Raw genomic sequence first — 21,690 nt, 5'->3', positions numbered from 1 at the left:
TCCAAAAGGTTGGGGACCGCTGGTGTAGAGAAAGAAAAGATTGAAACTACAGGCAGCCCTACCTGGTTTGGCCCCGTGGATAGAGCGCTGGCCTGCGGACAGAAGGGTCCCGGGTTTGATTCCAGTCAAGGGCACATGCCCGGGTTGTTGGCTCCATCCCAGTGGGGGGCGTGCAGGAGGCAGCCAATCAATGGTTCTCTCTCATCATTGATGTTTCTATATCTCTCTCCCTTTCCCTTCCTCTCTGAAATCAATAAAAACATATTATTTAAAAAAAAAGAAGAAATTACAGGATAAACTATAATGTAAAAGATTATATCCTTTCTTGTTTATCATTGATAACTGAGATTGTACATTTACAGCGTCTTTCTTTTGCCTCTAAAATCATTTCAGCTGAGTGTGGGGCCTTCTTGTGTCTGTTTTTGTTTTTTTTAATCCTCACTCAAGGATATTTTTCCATTGATTTTTAGAGAGAGTGGAAGAGAGAGGGAAAGACAGAGAAATATTGGTGAGAGAAACCCATCGATTGGTTGCCTCTTGCACTCGTCCCAACCAGGGCCCAGGCCGGGGAGGAGCCTGCAACTGAGGTTTGTGCCCTTTCAGTCCACAGGCCAATGCTCTATCCACTGAGCCAAACCGGTCAGCTCCGTGTTTTTTTGTTCAGATTGTTCAGGTGTTGATTGTGATCTTTCTTTTGCAGTGTTTGTGGTTCTTGGAACTTGTATTGCGGTGCAACTGGGGACAAATCCCGATTGGATGTTCTTTTGTTGTTTTGCTGGGACGTTCATGTTCTATTGTGCGCACTGGCAAACATATGTTTCTGGAACATTGCGATTTGGAATGTGAGTAGCACTTAATGGTTATTTTGTTTTATCTTTCAAGCAACAAGAATGTTGCTTATAGGTATGTGAATATTAGGTATTGGTCAAATTACAAAATTAGTTTAGTAAATGAAAGAAGTTGAGAACCCTCATAATTCTAGCTATTACCCAAGGGTCTCCATTATGTGTCCTTCTATCACAGTTTTTTTGGTTTTTGATTTTTTTTAAAATTGATTTCAGAGTGGAAGGAAGAAGTAGAGAGAGATAGAAACATCAATGATGTGAGAGAATCATTGATCGGCTGCCTCCTGCACGCCCCCTGCTGGGGACCGAGCCTGCAATCCAGGCATGTGCCTTGACCTGAATTGAACTGGGACCTCCTGGTTCATAGGTTAACGCTCAACCACTGAACCACACCAGCCGGGCCTGTGTTTTATTTTGATCTATGAAAATTCATTTTCAGGAAAGAAAAAGATACTTAAAAAGAGCAAAGAGCAACTCTAATTTCTAAATATCGTAGCTTAATAAGGTTTTATTCTTTTCACATTGTTTTATTTATGAGTCTATAAAAATATAAACTCTTGGTAATTTGATTGACGTGAGCACACCATATAGGTTATTACTGCCAACAAAATGCCTAAGAATTTAAAAAATAAAATACAAAAACTCCTTCAAACCGCAAAGTGAATAGTTCAGCGTCGTGATCCATAAATATTAATGAGTAAACCAGTCTTGGAATGAGGGTAAGGGTGGAATTGACCAACTAGTGTTTAATCAAGTATCACAGATCCTATTTATACTGCTCAAGTTAATCTTTTATTTTTTCATGGTATAAGATTAAAAGAGAAAGAACTTGAAAAAAGACTCAGAATACATCATGAAATGTCAAAATAAAGATCTGATGGTAAATGATAGAACATCTTAACCTAGTCTCTAATTAAGATGAATCATTAATGGAGTTTTGAATATTAGATCCATAATGAATTTAGTTGTTGAGGTTTTGAAAAATACAGAGTTCATAGAAAGTCAGGTGTTCCCTAAAAGTTTAGTTGAGATGACTTTTGCTAAACTTATTTAAATATAATTTAAGATGTTCTTATGACAGTAACTAAATAATTATTAATATTTTGGATATTAGCTAAGAGACATGTCTCAATAAAGGGGTTTAGAAAACATGTTTAAGACCCATTTTAAAATGTTATTTTTATTATAAGAGACAATAGTGGATGTGAGTGTCCAATTGAAGACTGTATGCATTCATCAGCAGTTTAAAAATGATCAGTGCTAAAAAAAAAAATGATCAGTGCTCAGAAAATATTTAAAATTTCTGATACTATTTTTACAAAGCACTGTTTGAAAATATTATGTACCAATGTTTTTTCCCCTCAGACTTCTACGATCACTTGGTTTGCTAATTAAGTGATGGTACTTTTTACTATCTGGATTTCACACAGTTTGTGTTCCATTGGTATGCTCTCAGAGTTAACTTTCAGGCCCTTATTTTGAAAAGGTGTCTGTCACCTAGCCCTAATGTATTCTCTTCCCCTTTAAGTAAAGCAGCATCACCCACATGGCGTGAGCCCCGGGGAAGGGAAGCGGAAGCCCTGGGAGCAGGGAGGAGGAAATGGATGGTGTTTGTGGGCATGACTTGCTCTGACAGCTTTCTGTTCGCCGGTCTTAGCGCTGTCCTGGTGGCGTATTCCTTTGACGAAATACCTACTTGGAGAACTGCGGGCAGCGCCACATCATTAGCGCATCAGATGCCTGTAGGGGAGTGGCAGGAGCTAGGGCTGGAGAAGACCCAGAAAATCCAGGGCCTTTGTCCTGCCCAGAAATGTGAGCTTTGATCCTGGATCTGTGGGGAACCTTTGCAGGGCCTAACGCAGGGCCAGTCTGACAGCATTCTGATGAGTGGATTGGAGTGGCCCTGACAGAAGGAAGGAGACCCCTTAGGAGGCATCAGCACAGTGAATGTGAGGAATGAACTCGCACAGAGACTGCTGTGGAAGGCGGGGGGCGGGGGGGTGGTTGGAGATTTAGAGGTAGAAACTGTAGGACTTCTCTGTCTGGATTTGGAGAGTGAGAGGGCGCGGAGACTGGCATGGCTCCCAGATCACCTTCTCAGGTGGGTGGATGGAAGGTAGAGAAGGCACTACAGGAGAAGGAGCCTTTTGAGAGAGAGAGAGGAAGGGAGGTAGAGAGAGAGAAACACTGATTTGTTGTTCACTCAATTAGGCATTCATTGATGGATTCGTGTATGTGCCCTGACCGGGGATTGAACCCCAAACCTTGGCATGGGGACACTCCAACCAACTGAGCTACCCGGCCAGGCCGGAGGAGCCTATTTGAAGGGAGAGTTCCATCTAGAAGATGTATATGGGGGATTTTAGACGTCGGATAGGATAAGAATAGCAGAAAACATAGAAAGCAAGCCTAGAAAGAAGCCCATGAAATTGAACAGCAGAGTAGGAGGAGGCATACCGGAATGGATTTTGAAAGAGAACAATGCTAAATGCTGCCAAGACTCAAAATGAGGACAGAAAAGTGTACATTGATTTGGCAGTGTGAGGCCAGCAGAGTGGTTTCTCTGTAGTGGGGGCAGAAGCCAGATTGTAGGGGTGACACGTGGAAGGAATACGTAAGCGCACGGCTACCGCAGGCCACGTACAGAATGGGTGGCTGTGGTGGGAAGCAGCAAGAGAGAACGTGGCTCAAAGGAGGGAGGGTTTTATATTTTGTAAAAGTTGATTCCCACTAATTTTTAATGGGAAAGGTCCCAGCATACACAGGAAGTCGACTAGAGAGGAGAGTAGGGTAAAGACAGGAGCGACTGGCACTGCCTTACAACGGTGTGAAAATTACAGTGAGATATTGAGGCCAGTTTGCGTTTAACATCTCCCTTCAAATTAAATAGTATTATAAGGGATTGGTTTTGATTTGGGAAAATTGTATACTATTTTCTGAAATCCTGCATTCACATTAAGGCAACGTTGAATTGATATTTTTAAATTAAAAGTAAGTTACCGCCTTCATAGAAATATGCTGCCAGTGCTTTACATTTAAGAAGATATTTATCCAAATGCTAGGGCATATGGAGTAATAACGGTATTTTTAAAGAAGTTCTAAAAACGCCATGCTGGCGTTCCCATGTTCTGCGAGAGCAGGTAGCAGAGGAACATGTCTAGGGAAGCCAAGTCTGTGTCGTGGAGGAGAAAGCCCAGAGTTTGTTTTGTTTAATTAGGAAGGAAGGGCAAGGGCAACCCTCAAATGTAGTTTGAATAAAGAAATTTTTTAAAATCCCTTCTTCTTATTCAGAGGAAAGTGGAAGCAGCCTTAGGCCCCTTAGGAATTTTATTTTTAAATACTTACTTTAATTATTTTATTTTGATGTTTACACACATACGTGAAAAAAATCACGAGGATTTCTTTTTATATACCATAAATTCAGGTTGCTATACCTTTAATAACCTTATAAAACAAAATGTTTGCCAAATTAGAAATTTGTATTTGTTTTCCTTAGTCTCCTAATGTCACTATTTTTAGTTCCTGTTAAATGTTCTCTTAGTACCTTGAATAAAGAGGCCCAATAATTTAATTCATCTATTACTAACTAATTTCCACTCAGCGTCAGGTATTGTGAGTGGCCAGTGTGAGCTGTACCTGCCGGCACTTTACCATGGTCACAGGTAAAAGCCGCCGTGTGCAGGGAGCAGTACCCACCACATCCCTACCCAGGGCCCTGTCCTGGCGGTGCTTCTGGTCTGAGCAAGTAGAGCTGGTGGATGAGTACTGCTCATCGGACCCTCCCAGGCCGGCTGAGCCCGTCAGGATCGTTATTATAAGTCTGGATAGGAAAGGCTGGGGAGGGAATAGGTTTAGAGGCTAGAACTTCGTAGAAGGATTGAGTCCGTGGGAGAAGATAAGAATTATGAGTTGAAGCTCATTTGTAAACACTTGTAAAATATTCTTTAAATTGTTTGTCAATTATATTAAACGCAAGAGTTCACATTTCCTCTCTTAAGGTCTAAACCCTCCGTATCCAGGTATTTTTAATGTATAACATGTAGATGTCTGTGTAGAATCATTTTAATAAATTAAATGCTTAGAAACCCTAAACAATCCTTAATGAACTATATTTATGCAAACCGTGGGCCTTAAAAAATCTTTAAGATAGAACTCTTTCTTAAATTATCATTTCAGAAAAAACAACCTTCGTTTTTTTAAAAAAAATCTATTTTTATTGATTTCAGAGAGGAAGGAAGAGGGAGAAAGAGATAGAAACATCAATGATGAGAGAGAATCATTGATCGGCCGCAACCCGGGCATGTGCCCTTGACTAGAATTGAACCTGGGACCCTTCAATCCACAGGCCGAGGCGCTATCCACTGAGCCAAACTGGCTAGGGAAAAAAAAACCCACAACTCTGAAGTTACCTTTTTAGGAGGAAAAAAAAAGAAAGTAATTATAGTAAATTGAACTCAGGCCAGTGTGTCTTGTCTCAAGTGTCCTCTCTAAATGGCCTCCTCTGTACATCAGCTTGGGCAAGGCCCTAACCTTCATGGTCCTCATTCTCTAATGTATAAAGTAAGAGTTTGGGATTAGGTGACATCTAAGGTTCTTTCTGTGAGTCCATTAAATTTACAAAGATTACTTCCAGAGTTCTTATTACTTATAATTATGGCAGGTAGAGTATTTTTCTTCACTTTATTGCATTTTTTTCTATAATTAAATGAAAAACATTAATAGGCTATGTATTCTACTGGTAGTCTGACAAATCCAGTTCACCTTCTTACCCAGGTAACCTCTAAACAGAGCTAGGGAACCGTTTTTCTGCCAAGGGCCATTTGGATATTTATAACATCATTTGCTCAATATTATTCATTTAGTATAAATTTATGTTGCTATGAAAAAAACTCCTAGATTTATTGAATTTCAGGTCCCGCCTGCAGTTCCCTTGGCAGGGCCAGACCCAATGATTTTGCGGGCCTTATATGGCCTGGCCGTTCCCCACCCCTGCTCTAAAGAATAAATAGTTGAAAACCTCCTAGTCATTAAAAACTATTAATGTCTGAGCCACTTCCTGTGCATTGGAAATGAGGAAACTTCTTGTCAAATGCCTTGATAGGATCTGGATCTGTAAATGTTTAAGATTTATCACGTGGATTATTGAACACCAAAGATTTCCCTTTAGTTTCGGTTTTCCCGTGTATTTTTTCTCAGCAATGATTCACTCATTTGGACTCTGCCCATTTTATCAAAAAATCATAGATAATATCCTAAAACAACTATATGAATGTAAAACCTGAGTGCAGTTTGGACTCCGGATCAGCAGGTGAAATTGTGGGCCCTGATCATTAGCACTCCTTGGTTCTTAGGTTTGAATGTGCCCATTTTCTTTGGAGCCTGTTCTAAACCACTAGCTTTTTTCTTTTTTTAATTTAAATTCTTTATTGTTTAAAGTATTACATGAGTCTCCTTTTACCCCCATTGACCTCTCCCCGGCCACCCCCACCCCCAAACTAGCTTTTATCTTGTCACCAAAATTTTTTTTAGCGATTGAATTGGATGTTTTATTTACCTTGACCACTAATAAACGTTTCCAGTGCAGTAGAGAGTGACAGCTGGAATTAAGGGAAGAGAAAGAGGAGAGGATAAGATTCTGGACTAGAGATGATCAGGAAGCAGAACAATGAAAAGGCCACTTTGATTTTTGCTCTAACCAATTCCTAAAGGTCACCCTTCCCCACTCGCCCTTGCCCCTTCATGTGTTGATGTTACTGAGAGCAGAGGTAGGGGCGAGGTGAGTGTGGGGTGGTGAAGGGATGCGAGGTATCCGTGGTTTCCCAAACACACAGATGTCTGTACATTGGGGCTGCTGGGGAGCATTTACCACAGGCCTGCCCAGATAGGTCCTGGCGCTCACGGTACCTACCTCCCAGACGGTGTGATTATTTGACAAGCAGTAGTCACCATTCCTAGGTCATTGAGAGCTGACTTGTGTTTTTAGTCCTAGTGTTTCCAGCTGCCGATTTACAAGTCATTTATTCAGTGTTATGGTTTTAATTTTTATGCTTTGCTACTATTTGGATTTGGGTAAGAAATGTCCATGTATGCATGGGAGGACAATAGTATTGTATAAATCATATTGTTGAAACTTTAGATGTCTTTATAAGGAGAATGCTACATTTTAAATCTCACGTTGTTACCTGTTTTAGTAGGGCTCTTTAGCAGAAGCTCTGAGTAAAGCTATTTTGAAATGTTTGTTTCCTTATGCATAGATTCGATGTTACAGAGTCCCAGATCATAATTATAATATGCCAGCTTCTCACAGGAACCCTGGGACCTTGGTTCTGGAACTCCACGGTAACTGCTAGAATATTCATGCTGTCCAATGAACAATGGCGTGAACTCAATGAAGACAGCACCTTTGTCATGCACAGAGTAATTAAAAAACAAAAAATCAAAAGTCTGGTGGTATTTCACAGGCAAACAGGTTATTAGAAAACGAATAATTTTAATATATAATAGGGCAATAAAAATCCACCCTATTAAACAGAATTTTTTAAAAATAATATTTTGATGATCTGATGCTAAAAACAATTTTCTCTCCCATTTACCTACTGTAACCAATATTATTTTTGCTCTATGTAATATTTTTAAAAAACAAATACCTTTCCACCATGAAATAGAATTCTTTGGGTATTTATATTTTGAAAACAATAAAGCAAGCAGAGTTTTCATTAGATACTTAAGTCGAGAGAGCTTTTTATAGCGATGTAGAAAAGATTCTATTTACTCTTTTCACTTACTTAGCGTATCATTTAAGCTATGTAGTACTAGTGCTTCTGCTTCTGTGTGCAGTAATTTTGTTTTTAAAAATTAATGCTACAAGCTGTTCTCGCTTCTATTATGTTTAATATTTTCCTCTCTTGTGCTTTTAAAACTAAGTATCTTTAGCTTTCCTGTTACTATAGTCATCCTTTGACTACTTTCCTTTTCAGGTTGTGCTTTTTAATATTAAATACATATTTCTGTAGTTAATGCTAAGAGTAAGAAATGTATCTTTTTCTTCATATATTAGAAGTCTGATTTTGACCTTAGGACTTTTAAAATTTTGAAGATTTATTAGGAAATGGTTTCCCACTAGAATAGGCCAGAGTCCTTCACACTTTAGAATGAAAGAGTTTATTTACAAGAAAAATAGAGCTTTGATTCTGTTTATTTTGTAAATCTAGTTATTCAGTGGCAGTAACGATGACTTTGGTGACAAGTCAGTAGTGAGGGATCTTCTACAACTTTTTTTTTTTTCATCAAAAACATTTGGCATGTGGAGAATACCAAGGACTCTAGGCATGTTTTAAGAACAAAACTAAAGCCATTTCCAATTGACTTCACAATATATTTTCATAATTATTTGTGGAATTCCCTCCTGGGGTAGAATCATGTGCCTCGTTCAGGGTGTCACCCTATAGCACTCCTTTACTGTTCACCTGTCTTTAGTACTTTCTCCGAAGATCTGAGGCTTTATGCTCACTGCACTTGTCTAGATTTGTAATTTTCTATAGCTCATCTGTTACTATTAATTACATTCACCAAAGGTCACTGTCACCACTATTCCTAATGAAATTCATAGTCAAGATATGGACTATATTGTTTACTTTCACTGTGTTTATGTGTGATAACTAAGTGCCCTATATTTAGAGGTCCCTCCTATTAAAATGTTTGTGGAAACTAATGCATTTTCATTGTAACCTGAAAGATGCTTTTCCTCCACATACGCTGTCTTCCCTTTCACCAGTTGCTGCGAACCTGCAGATGTCTTCTTTTGCTTTTAGTATTTGTCACTTTAACTGATTTGCCCATTTAAATAAAATTGTCAGATGTACTTATTTTTTCTTACAGAGTTCAGGGGAAAAATAAGCTTCACAATAAGTGGTTATTTCTAATTTGTTTCCAAATTAATTTCATTTATTAACATCGAAACTTCCTATGTCAGCACTTGCCTATTGGGCTGTGCCATTTTAGAGAAAATTGTGTGAGAAGACGAGAAACATCATCCTGAAACGTATAAACATCCCAGTGATAGCAAGTTAAACACCTGTGACAGACGTTTGTCCCTGTTGATTCATAGTCTAAAATTTAGGAGAGTTTGGTCAGCATTGTGTAGGAACAGCACTTACTAGCTCTGTCATGGGCCTGTGGAAGTCATTTTGCCTATCTTACTAAATGTCCCACCTATAGGATGGTGGTACTAGGTCCTGCCTCCCAGCATGATTTTGAAGATTAAGAGTAAAAAATATAGTGTGTTAACTACAGTGACTGGCATATAGTAAGTGGTCATTACCATTATTACTAATTTCAGACCTGTGTTAGTGACTCCCGATGGTCTCCAGGTTTCTTCCGGAATTGATTGTGCTAGTGCGAGTGGGAGAATACGCCTGGGAACCCTTTATCTAACTCCAAGATGATCACTCAGTGAGCTGAGAGGACTGTTTTCCAAGATGAGAAGGACAGGCTGCCCCTTAGCAAACTTGGATCCCTCTTGGAGGACCTGTTCTACGCTAGCCCTTGGCTATTCTCTTCTTACTCAGAGTCACTAGACAGGTTATTTTTTGTTTTTGTTTTAAGTCTTCAAAGATAATCTAAAGATCCAGGTAATCATTCACATGGTAGACAATACTGTTTTAAATAATTCAGCTTACCTCAGAAATAGACATTTAGACTTCCTCTGTAGATATCACTTGAATTTAAAATACTCATGGTTATCACTCAGCTGTACTGGTAATACTTATTTAGCATTAACCTAAGCTTGCCATGCCCAGTTTGCCCCTTATCAAGGGCAGGAAGTTAAATATCGGAAGGCAGTGTATTGCATTTCGAGCTAATCTTTACTCCAGGCTGCCAGTCTTCTCCCCACCCCTGGTATTTCTGGTAACGTACATAAGGAATGCCTTATTCTGGTTATGCATGTTCCCTAGCACCTCAGGTCCATTTATGAATAATTGCAAATCTGCAGTTAATAGCAATCTAATCTTTGAATAGGATTCCAGGCACCTTCAATGACTTTTGAATAAAATGCTTCTTTTGAAATAATAGCTCACAAGTCAAATTGTACAAACCTGGGTTTCTTTGACTTGGTGAATTTAGCGCTAGTGCATGTGTTAACCAAGCTGGTAGCCAACCCAGATTACAACACAATTATATTTGCTGTGTATAGTTTAACAAAAAAAATTATGTTTGCAAATTTGCAAGTCTATCTTTGAAATGCACACAATACGTAAAACATTCTGGGCAAAGGTGATTGGTGATTACCATGCTTATCAACCGTCCCCGAATGCCAGTTAAACCCCTTCACACCCTCACTTAATACTGAATTGTCTTGGAATTCAAACCAAGTGCATGTGGTAGGTATCCCAGTTTGGGGCTTTGTCAAGATCTTTCATGTTTTCTATTCTCTTTTACATTTATCCGAGGTACAAATAATTGCATGAGGTTCCCTCCATTTTTATTTTGTAATTCTATACTTCTGGCCCTTCCCCTCCCACAAGGCTGCTTCATATATCCAGCAAAATGTTGTAAGATGTCTGCCCTCCACCCGAAACAGAGCCGATCGTCTCTGACACCTGCTTAGCCTCCTGAGTCTGCTACTGAGTGTCATTTTCCTTATTGGCAACACCACTCACCAGGTCAGCTCTACAGATTCTTTTTAGCCTAACCCAGTCCATTTCCCCCCCATAAAAATGTGTATATCGAGATAACTGCATCACTGTATGTTTGCAGCTTAATCAGCTTGTTTAAAAACCATTCTTGAACACACGAGGATCAGGTTTTTTTAGCGGTGAGAGACCGTTTCAGCCTAGTTACTTGCTGTGGGTTTGAGAGCTTCCGACCCTTAAACTGTTTGTTCTCAGTGTCAGCTTTAGAAGTGAGTGCTCGGCTCTGCTCTGGGAGTTGAGCCCCCTGGCTGCTGTCGATACCTATTTTTCTTAGACTTAAAAAAAAAGCTTACTTTCATAACAGATAAATTACTCACTTTGTTTAAAAACTAACATTATAAAAAAAAGATATGTAGTTAGTGGTCTCCCGCCTCCTCTCCCAGCAGGCTGGTTCCCATGCTGCCCTCCACTAGGTAACTACTGTTCTCAGTTTATGATTTATCCTTCCAGCAACTTGTTATAGAATTAATGGCAAAAATAAAAAATAGAATATTTTTATATAGAAAAAATAACATATGCACAATCTAGAACACAGTTGTTGTTTTTTACCTATTATGTCATTAGTATGTGTCTATATCACTATGTAGGGAGCTGCCCCACTCTTCTTTAAAAAGCTACCAAATATGCCGCCGAGGCACCTAATTTCTGGGACCACACCTCATTTCTAGTTTGCTATTATAAATAACACGGTAAGGAAACACCTTGTGCGAACATGGTGTGCAGGCGTATCTGTAGGGTAAGTTCTCAACATTCAGAGGCCTTTGGATCCAGGCCTCTGGGGATGAGAGCCTCCAGGTTTGACGAAGTGCCGGCAGGAAGGGAACCCCAGTGTAGGCTTTGCTCCTCAGTCTTTTTGCCCGTATTCTTTTTTCCAGACTCTCGGCCTTCTCATTTCTGCTGCCCTGTTTTTGCACCACGTTTGCCTCTTTTTGACTGTACGATCACTCCCAGCTACCTCGAAGCTAACTCTTGACTGCTTTCAATGTCTTCTTTCCAGAAACCTTTGGGTAGTTGACCTAATAAACCTGAGAATTTGACAACTGGGTGGAACTTTTTTCACCCCCGTACCATGGAAGGCCTGACATGAGGATGTCTAAAGGGCAGTCCGCTGTACAAGGTCTCCGTGGTTTTTGCGACTAGTGAAAGCTCTCCATTTCTTCCGCTGGATACTACAAAGCAGTATTTCAAGATCTCGTGTTATACGGCGGTCCAACGCAATCCTCTGCTTGACACTCAAAATTTAATACACACACTTCGTTTTTTCTTTTTGGTTGGAAAGGTTAAGCTCTAAGTTTTCAGCCCAACCTCAGAAACTTCCTTTGGAAAGGAGGGGTTTTTATTGCTCTGTGAAATTCATCAAATTAAATGAAAAGGCTCTGGATTTTATTTGATTTTGCTCATAACAAATTTGTGACACCTCCTCTTCCCCTTTCCTCGATATTTGAGATTTTTGTCGATTGTGCATGATAGAGGAACGCTGCTAAGCTTGCAACTAATGAACTTGAAATGGTTTTGAGTAATTCTGCTTTTTTGGCTTTTTGTACCTAATCAGAATTGATGTGACTGAAGTGCAAATCTTCATAATAATCATGCATTTGCTGGCAGTGATTGGAGGACCACCTTTTTGGCAATCTATGGTAATTCCGTTCACATTGTGTATCCCATGTCATGCATGTTGTCTTTTGCTTGTGTTTCTAATATAGGATAACACGGTTACAGGGTGAAATGTAAAATTATTTTGTTTTTTTCTGAAAACGAAAGGCTCACAGCAGTCGGACACCAACTTCTCTCTAGGGCCTGGTGGATTTCACTAGCCTTCTACGTGGGGCCTTAGGTGCCCCCAGGGCTGGTTCTCAAGGCGCTTTCCAGTTATGACTTGTCACTCCATTTTACTAGTACAGCCGAGGAAACAGCAGGGAGCGTGAGATAACCAATGACGTGGTTAAATCGGCCCTTTTATTCCATTTCCGAACTCAGTTTTTTGGGCATATGCTTAAAGCCGAGTGGCAGATTTGGGGTAGGAAGTTAGCTCTGGCCCCCAAACAGAACCGATGCTATTGAAGCCGGTGCCATAGTGGGTTTTTGGTGTGTGGTGTTTTTTAACAAGCCACGCCCTAGGTTTTCAACCTGACCTAAACTATAGGCTCCCCTCCAGTCCCAAATTCTCTTCCAGAAACCTCTGGAAGAGGGACTGTGATATGTGTGCCATGGAGGCTCAGACACAGGCTCAGGAGCCCGCCTGCCTGAGTCGGCCCCAGCTCCCATCTCCTGTGGGAACGTCACCTGTCAGCTCTCTGCTGCTTACTTCCTCCTCCGTACAATGAGGACAACAGTCCCGACCCCGTCGGGTGATTTTTGTGGATTAAATGAGTAAATATGTGTAAAGCACTTAGAACGGTGCCCATCACACCGTAAGCCTCAAATGTTGCTGCTCTTGCAGTGAGAATGTACCCTCCGGATCTGAGCCAAAGTAGTCTGTCCTCCCTGGCCCGGGTAACCTCGGACCGCTCCCACCACCCGAGCAGAGCACAGTATTTGTCACTCAGTAGGTGTTACCTTACCAGAAAGATTGACTGCTTCTATGCGAACATAGTTCTTCAAAACCAGATTAATGTTAAGGTATAAGGGAAGTTTACCGAGCAAGAGTTTTCCCTCACCTAAGTCACTTTATGATGGTAAATTAGTTACTTGAGGAAGTGAAATTAACACACTTCCATAAGTATTTATTGCCAGAAATTATTTAATGCCCTTTATTTGGGGGGCGGGGGGTGGAGGATGAAGGGATAAAAATAATCTATAGTCAACAAGAAAAAGTTTGAAACTATTTCGTCATGTACGTAATATGTACGTAATATCATTCAGATTCACATCTTTCCTACACGCAGTCTCAACGCCAATACGGTCTTCAGTGAATTCTGACATCTGTAGCTCTCACTAGAGAATTTTATTACTTTTGCTCTCCACTAGGTTAGTAGTTATTTTTTTATATAACTGCGTTTTAAAAATAATTCAGCCATAGAGGAAGGATTTTTCTTTTCCTAAAACTAGATCATAAAGCCTAAAGCCTAAGCCTAAAGCCTACCCCCACTTAAATTTGTTATATGGCTTTGTGTTTTATTCCAAAATCTCCGCCCTCCCCCCCCCCAAAAAAAAATTGATTTGAACCTCTTAAACATAGATAAATAACCATAGTTTTAGCATACTGATGACAAAAAGGAAATGGGATTCTGGCTTGATCATCCAGAAACAAAGCCAGCATCAGGTATGTAGACCTGTCCATCCAGTTATCCTCATCAGTACGGAGCACACGGAGCACTGTTGTACACGAAGTTACGCTTAGGCAACACACATCCCCTGGTTCTTTGGCTTTTGCCTGGCAGTAAATTTGCTGCAGGTATACTTGTTGCCTTTTTTAAATTAGGATTTATACATACATCAGAGATGTAATTTTTTTAAAGGATCAAATATTTTGTCCTGTCTTTATTGATAATTAAGAAAGTATAGTCATCCTTTTTTATTAAGTGTTCTACAAGGAACCCTCGGGCTCCAGGCTAACCTGGAGTGCGCAGACCCCCCAGTCCAGTTTCAGGGCTAGGGAGGTGAGTAGCAGAGGGAAACCCCCCGCCCTGTCTTATTCGCATCACCGGTCCTCCTGTCACCATCAGTGGATGAAAAGGGAGGACTTCAGATCCTGGTGCTCTTTGGGGGCGTAGAGAAAAGGTCTGTGTTCTTTGAGCGGACGGTCCCCAGGAGAGTCCCACAACTGACCGCAGGCCACTGCATTTTTTGTTTTCTTCTTACTTGGCCCTAAGCATTTATGGATGAACATGTTCGTTCAGGAAAGAGCACTATGTGTAGTGTTCCCACTTATCTGTGCGCCAAAATGGAGAGATGGTTTGTTTAGGGCCTAGACGTGAAATTTTCATCTCTTCTGAGGTTGATGTCATAAAATGGAAAACGCTTTCTAAGTCCTCATTCAAAAGCTTTTACTAATATTCAGAAAGCAAATTTATGGCAAACAAACAAAAACAGTGCAGAGGTCTTCATAACGCTGATTGCAGGAGGTCAGCTACCGGGCAGAGGTAAGTGGTTCGTGTCCGCTGCTCATGGAGCACACCTTCTTGCTGCTCTTCTTTCTCTTCAAAGAGACCAGTTTTTACCATTTTGTTTTGTTTGGTTGGGTATTTTTTGTCTTGTTTTTGTTTTCTTTCTTTTTCTTTTTATTAAGGAAAAAATACTTTTATGCACAAAAGTCCACTAGGGCGTGGTTTACATGTTGCAAGAAATAAAATAACACATTTTTGTGTGTGTATTGCTTCCCCAAGGAATATATCCGTTTGGAATGCCTGGGAACTATCTGTTACCCTATCACTCTTCTGAAATGGGCGGGGGGGCATACAGGTTTGAAGGGGACCCACAAATAATCCCCACAGGGTTGCTCTCACTGACATTTGATTCTCGTAAATGTACTAGTTGATTAAATGTGTGTGTATTAAGCCATGAGACACCTTATTCATTAGGTAGAACTGAAGACTTGGTAGTGTAATTTATATCTCATTCTCAAAGTAAAAGACTTAAGAAGTGCAGTTTTTCTTAAAGGTGAACACTAATGTTACATTGTCTTTTCATAGAATTCACTTGTATTAAAAGTATTTACAGATAGTCATAGCCCACATTCTTTGGAAGAAAGTATTTATACTCAAAATAGTACTTTCTATTTTTGCTGAAATTTATAGAACCTATAAGAACACTTTATTATGCTCATAAGAAAACTAGTGTAACAGTTAGTAACCGATATTCTACATTAACCCAAACCATTGAACCAAAACATGGGTCCATTGTCAATCTGGCAAATTGAGGGTTTAAGATCTTTTTTCCACTTCCACCCTTTTCAAACATAAATTCCTTTGGATGCAGCCAGGGAATCCAGAGGGTTTTTCCCTGGCTGTGGGGCAGGCCCCAGGCCCCAGGCCCCAGGAGAGCTTGTCTTGTCCTGCCCAGTCTCTGAGGCCCCGAAGCCCTGGAGGCCGAGGTAAAGGTGTCTTCGCGCAGCTTTCTGGCTGCTCCCACAGAGCGGGTGCACTGTGGCCACCGTGGATGCGTCCCAGGAGGACAGAGAGAGACTGGGAAAGACAGTGTGCCCGCCCTCTTTCATCTTGGGTGTGAGGTGCCAGTGGCAACACTTCTGGTGCTTTTTATAAGCGGAGCAGTTGGTGCCGACTTCGAAGGGCTCATCACCGGGAGAGGCTCGGGATCCCGCTGGCCCCAGCGTTCCCTTCACTCGGCCTCCGATTTCCTGGTAGCTCCCTTCCCTGATCCCTCTCAGTGGGGGCCCGTGTGTCCTTACACGCTCGCAAAACTAATTCCACATGGAGAGTAAGAGAAAGGGAGCGCTTCACCCAGCAGGTGCGTACGGAGCCCCTGCAATATGTGGGGCTCTAGAGAGAAGGTAAAAATCAACTCAGACACAGCCTTACACCCAGGAGCTCAGGGTTGGTGCGTGTGGCCATCACATGACGGGTGAACAGCGTCCTCGGCATGTTTCTGGTACTTGCTTCTGAGCCTGTTCTTGCTCACTTTGGGTCCAAGCCACTTACTAATTTGCCTGGCTTTGCTAATGTTTCTGCTGCTCCTCCTTTCAAAAGGCAACCATTTCCATGATCCAAAGCATTTTCCAGATTTTAAATACAGCTGTGATGCTGTCCAGCCCAGCTGTGCACAGCTCTCTGCAAGGCCAGCCTTGGCGCTCATTCCGTCCGCTGGCCCGCATTCAGGCAGGCCCCTGAATGCCTCGCTGCTTTGGAAATGTGGGAGAGTGTAGGGTTTCCCTCTTGCCAGACAGGTCCTTTGTCATGGGAGCAGAAAGGGAGCCAGCCCGCATTTGGAGTTTCCGCCAGGTGCATCAGGTTCGCACTGCCATAGCTCTAGTTTGTGAACTAGAGCAGAAAAATCTCTTGGAATTCAAGCAGCCATGGTGTTGGTTTTCTCTATGGAAAACAAGTTTTGGATTGGTCTGTCGGGTTTGGAGATCAATCGGGGAAGGAGGACAGCATTGAGGATGGTCCAGTGAGGTCTGGGCTTGATTTTTAAGTTGACCTATTTCACGTTAGAAGCGTAAACACCACCACAGTACAACTTGAAGTTCAGACAGTTGATTCCAACTTTTTTTTTTTTTTTTTAGAGTTGCAGTTTTGCAAGAGGTCATAGAGTTGTGTAAACAAACAGAGGTCTTAAGAATTTTGAAGAAATTGAGGAGCTAAACATTAAGAATTATATCTACTAATTTTACTGCAGTTTTATACATATGAACAAATTGAAAATCTCAGATTTCCTATTTGGTTTTAAAAGTGTAGGCAGATGGCAGCCTAAAAAGCGTCAGCAGCCCTCATTAGTTTGTTTTCATTGTAAAAACTCATTGCCTGCTAAGCCTGGGCTTTGGGAATCTTGTTCCTATAGTCATTTGTTTCTATTTTTAGACTCTTATCATTTTATTGTTGCTTTCTTTCCATCTATACTGGACAAAACTTGAGACTTTAGAAAAGCTAAAGGGGAGGTATAGGAAGGGAGAGATTCTTAAATGATTTTAAATATTAATGCAAGTATATTTCATTTTAAATGGCGGACTTGTATTCGCAAGATTAAATACACGATCTCAGTCCACTCAGCCGCCCTTGTTTTAAATCAGCCCCTTTCCTACTTGGATGTGCTTGCCGTGTTTGTCCCCCACACGTGAACGCCTTCTTCCTTGCCCTCTGCTTCCTAGCTGCTTGTATCCTAACAATTTGGCCTTGGGAACTCTTCTGAGTAGAACTTCTGTCTTCCATTCTCCAGTTTACAAATTTTTGTTTTCAATCCAGTTGCGAATATTTTTCGTCTTTCATCATCCACGCTTTATCGTAACAATGAGTAACAAATTGCGGATATAGAGGTAGAGTTAAAAAAATGCACAAAGAAAAAGACAGAGAACTCTTCTTTGATAAAAACACCAGGAGACAGCCCAGTTCACTATTGCCAGACTCCTGGGATGTGTTAAATGAGCTCACTTAGCTTATGACTCAAATTCATGAAGTTGGACCAGTTGTTTTCTTTTTAAAGATTGCTGTCAACAGTGAGATTAATTTCTGTGTAGCCTCGTCTCTTCAGACTTGTTATGTTGCTCATAAAGGAAAAGAGAGAGGAACTTGCATTAGTTTAAGTATTTACTAGACTGGGGGGCATGGAGAAGAACATATCAGAATGTGAATTGAGTATGTGACTGTTCTGTTTTCCTATTTCAGTTTGTATATATTTTAATTGCTCTTTCTCTCTACCTATTAAAGATTCCAGTGCTGAATATTCAAGTGAAAATTTTTCCTGCACTTTGTACTGTCGCAGGGACCATATTTTCCTGTACGAATTATTTCCGTGTAATCTTCACAGGTGGTGTTGGGAAAAACGGATCAACAATCGCAGTGAGTATTGCTTATGCTAGGACTCAGGTGTGGGGGTCACTTTGCTTTTCATTTGAATTATATGAAATCGCCCAGCCAGCATGGCTCAGTGGTTGAGCATTGACCTATGAACCAGGAGGTCACAGTTCAATTCTGGTCAGGGCACATGCCTGGATTGCGGGCTTGATCCCCAGCAGGGGGCATGCAGGAGGCAGCCAATCAATGATTCTCTCTCATCATTGATGTTTCAAGCTCTCTCTCTCCATTCCTCTCTGAAATCAATAAAAATTGTATTGAATTATATAAAATCACTTGTCAACTAGGAGTTTCCACTTAGTCTTAAAAATAGTAATATCCAAAACTTCAGCTTTATTTATACATGCATACAATGATATGCTTATATTTATGTGATATGCACAAACTTTTATGCACTGTGTTTTTTTGTGTGTGTGTGTGTTTTTTTTAAAGTATGGTCTGCTTTATAAAATAAGCTTGGCCTCTTAAAAGTGAACTCCTCAGTTTGTGCCTTCCCAGTCCGGGCGGCTGCTTTTCCTGAGCTGTTCTGATGCTCCATTGTAGGAACTGTTGGCTGTCAGATTCCACGAGGCTCTTAAAAGCTGGAGCTGGTCAGTATCGAATCCCACTAATCCATCTCCTCTCTGCCCTGCACAGGGAACAAGTGTCCTTTCTCCTTTTCTCCACATTGGATCCGTGATCACATTAGCTGTGATGATCTACAAGAAATCCGCAGTCCAGCTTTTCGAAAAGCATCCCTGTCTTTATATACTGACATTTGGTTTTGTATCTGCTAAAATCACCAATAAGCTTGTGGTAAGCACGAATGTTTTTGTTTTTAATTTTCATCTGATTCTGGTTTTAGGGCCGTAGTTTTCATTCCGTAGTGTCCTGAGAAGTTGTCGAGTTTGCTCTCCTCCGATCAGAATCTCCTGACATCAGTCTGGGAACTGTTGGTATCTTCTGTGAAGCGACAGTGAGATTACCAGGAGCTCCTTGAGCCACTGTAGTTCTCCCCTCTCTCCACAATTTCATGTGCTTAGTTTGCTCACCTGCATTCTTCAGTCTCAGTCTAGACCAGGGGTGGGCAAACTTTTTGACTCGAGGGCCACAATGGGTTCTTAAACTGGACTGGAGGGCCGGAACAAAAGCATGGATGGAGTGTTTGTGTGAACTAATATAAATTCAAAGTAAACATCATTGCATAAAAGGGTACTGTCTTTTTTTTTTTTTTTTTTTTTAGTTTTATTCATTTCAAACGGGCCGGATCCGGCCGCGGGCCGTAGTTTGCCCACGGCTGGTCTAGACACTCAGATTAGGCTCCTGGTGAGATGCGTGCTTGGGGGCCTAGTTGATGGGAGAGCCCTTTGGTGTGTAGCTCTCACACACACTTCGTGTTGTCAGGTTTTTAGTTTGGGAAATTCAACGTATGTTGCTAAAGAATTCTTGAGACTTGCTGTTGGAGCACAGTGCTGGTTTTCTGTGTAGCTCACCATTGCTCCAACACGGAAATGCCCACGCCAGTGATTCTCTTTCTTTCCTAGGTGGCGCACATGACAAAGAGTGAAATGCATTTGCACGACACAGCCTTCATAGGCCCAGCACTTCTGTTTCTGGATCAGTATTTCAACAGCTTTATCGATGAATATATTGTGCTTTGGATTGCCCTGGTAGGTATTGTATTTCGTGATGTGGAGGCTACTTATTGTTTCAGTGGGCCCGTCCTGAGAGATCCATCTTGCAATTGTAATGATTTGGAATGTCAAAGCCTCATTTATAGGACTTTGTGCGAGTTCCTTGTGGCTTCATCTTTGAACCATTTTTTACATTACTTTTAATTCTGCCTGCATTAGGGCTTATAAATTCCATATTTCTGACTGTAAAGCAGGAGTTGGCAAACTTCACCCAGGGTGCCAATGGCCTGGTTTTGAAAATAAAGTTTTATTGGAACACAGCCATGGCCATGCATGTATGTATTGTCCGTGGCTGCATTCATGCAATAATGGCAGAGTTGAGCATTCGTGACAAAGACCGTGTGGTCCGCAAAGCCTGAAATAATGACTGTGTCTCTAAGAAAGAGTTTGTTGGCCCTTGTAAAGGAAGAATCAGTGAGCTCTGAGATGTTAGATTGTATGGAATGGAGGGTGACTCTGAAGAGAAGGGGAGAAAGCCAGAAGCCGCGCCTCTGCACTGTCGACGCTGAGGGCACCCTCGCAGGTCAGGTGACTCTGATCGCCTCTTTTCGTTCCAGGTCTTCTCTCTCTTTGATTTGATCCGCTACTGTGTCAGCGTCTGCAATCAGATCGCATCTCACCTGCACATACACGTCTTCAGAATCAAGGTCTCTACAGCTCACTCGAACCATCACTAGTGATGGCGTCGGTGTGGTATAGGAAACTCGTGCTTTCTGCAGGAAAGAATCTGAACATATTAATGAGAGTGGGGAGGACAAGAACAAGTATAATTTATAATAATCAACGTGGTATAACTTTTATCCTTTGTTACTGGTAACACTCCTTAACGATCCTCTGTGAGAATGGGAGTTTCGAGTCCTGTCCTGTATATTGTACATGTTGATGTACAGGTTTTGGCCAAGCGAGCGTGTGGGGAACAGTGCCATGGCTTGTAAGCTCTCCTGGATTCAGAATAAAATGGTCATGTGGGGCTGATCCCCTTCAGGGGAGATTTCTTAGGTAGAATATTTGCAGGCCAAAAGACGGTTGCTATATAATTTTAACAAATCATCATCGTTTAGTGACATCTTTGATTCATGTCTTCTCAAGCTTTCTTTGCCAAGGAGCTCAGCTCAGGAGCAGATGTCCCCCACTGGCGTGTGAGGGGGAGCTAGTGACCAACACCCGGAATTCGGAGGGAAAGGTTTCCTATCTTGACATCGTGGAGGAAGTCATTTTTTTATTGCTCAAGAAATGGAGTGTCTCACGGGCTGGGACCCTGTCAGCATGCGGAATAATGTACCTTTGTCGATTCATTTTATTTTTTTAAATAAATATATGATCTGAAAGCCAGCGTTTTTCTCAATTTTATTCACTGGAAAAGTAAAGTAAATTTTAATGTCATTTTTCAAACTTGAAGCAAAATTTATTTCTGTTCTTTAATAAATAAGAAAATTTGGTCAGCTGTGTTGTTGTTCTGTCCTGTGACCTTTCTATTTTGTATAAATTATTCAACTTAAAACATAGGAGAACTGTATTCTTTTCCGCTCCTGATAGTTTTTTTGTTGTTGTTGTCATCACCCTGTCCCACCCTCCAAAGACATTTGTGTTCTTTGTATAGGATTGAGGGACCTGAGGGCCACACTCACATACACACACTAAAAAGATGCAATTCTTGGCCCAGCCGGCATGGCTTAGTGGTTGAGCATTGACCTATGAACCAGAAGGTCCCAGTTCGATTCCTGGTCAGGGCACATGCCTGGGTCCCCAGTGTGGGGCATGCAGGAGGCAGCTGATCAATGATTCTCATCACTGATGTTTCTCTCTATCCCTCTCCCTTCCTCTCTGGAATCACAAAATAAAAATTAAAAAATGAAATTCTTGAAAAAATGCTTCTGAATATTCCCCATCCCTTCCACTGTTTCAGCAGAAGGTAGGAGAGGTGTGGAGGGAAAGTGGACTAGGTGACCCCCTAAACTTCGGACTCTACGGTTCTCTTTTCTCCAGAGAAAAAAATGTCACTGTGGGATCCCTC

General features: G+C 41.2%; 1 protein-coding gene across 6 annotated transcripts in view; it reads left to right on the top strand.

Moving 5' to 3' along the window:
- The window catches only part of CEPT1 (choline/ethanolamine phosphotransferase 1), a 33,302-nt gene extending 12,294 nt beyond the window's left edge, over positions 1-21,008 (top strand). For 4 of the 6 annotated variants that reach the window (XM_036343059.1, XM_036343055.1, XM_036343061.1 and 1 more), the window contains 7 exons: positions 701-842; positions 12,090-12,174; positions 17,857-17,988; positions 18,640-18,798; positions 19,527-19,652; positions 20,234-20,323; positions 20,766-21,008. In XM_036343059.1, the coding sequence (XP_036198952.1) occupies positions 701-842; positions 12,090-12,174; positions 17,857-17,988; positions 18,640-18,798; positions 19,527-19,652; positions 20,234-20,323; positions 20,766-20,819 (788 nt within the window). In that variant the 3' untranslated portion in view covers positions 20,820-21,008. Of the gene's footprint in view, positions 1-700; positions 843-7,099; positions 7,185-12,089; positions 12,175-17,856; positions 17,989-18,639; positions 18,799-19,526; positions 19,653-20,233; positions 20,324-20,765 lie in introns of all 6 variants that reach the window. The other 2 variants (XM_036343057.1, XM_036343058.1) reach the window with 2 other exon arrangements.
- The last annotated feature ends 682 nt before the right edge of the window (positions 21,009-21,690 follow it).

This window comes from Myotis myotis, unplaced genomic scaffold (genome assembly GCF_014108235.1).
Source record: "Myotis myotis isolate mMyoMyo1 unplaced genomic scaffold, mMyoMyo1.p scaffold_m19_p_18, whole genome shotgun sequence".
NCBI classification, from domain to species: domain Eukaryota; kingdom Metazoa; phylum Chordata; class Mammalia; order Chiroptera; family Vespertilionidae; genus Myotis; species Myotis myotis.
Note: the sequence above shows the minus strand (reverse complement) of the source record. Positions and strands in the feature narration are given on the sequence as shown.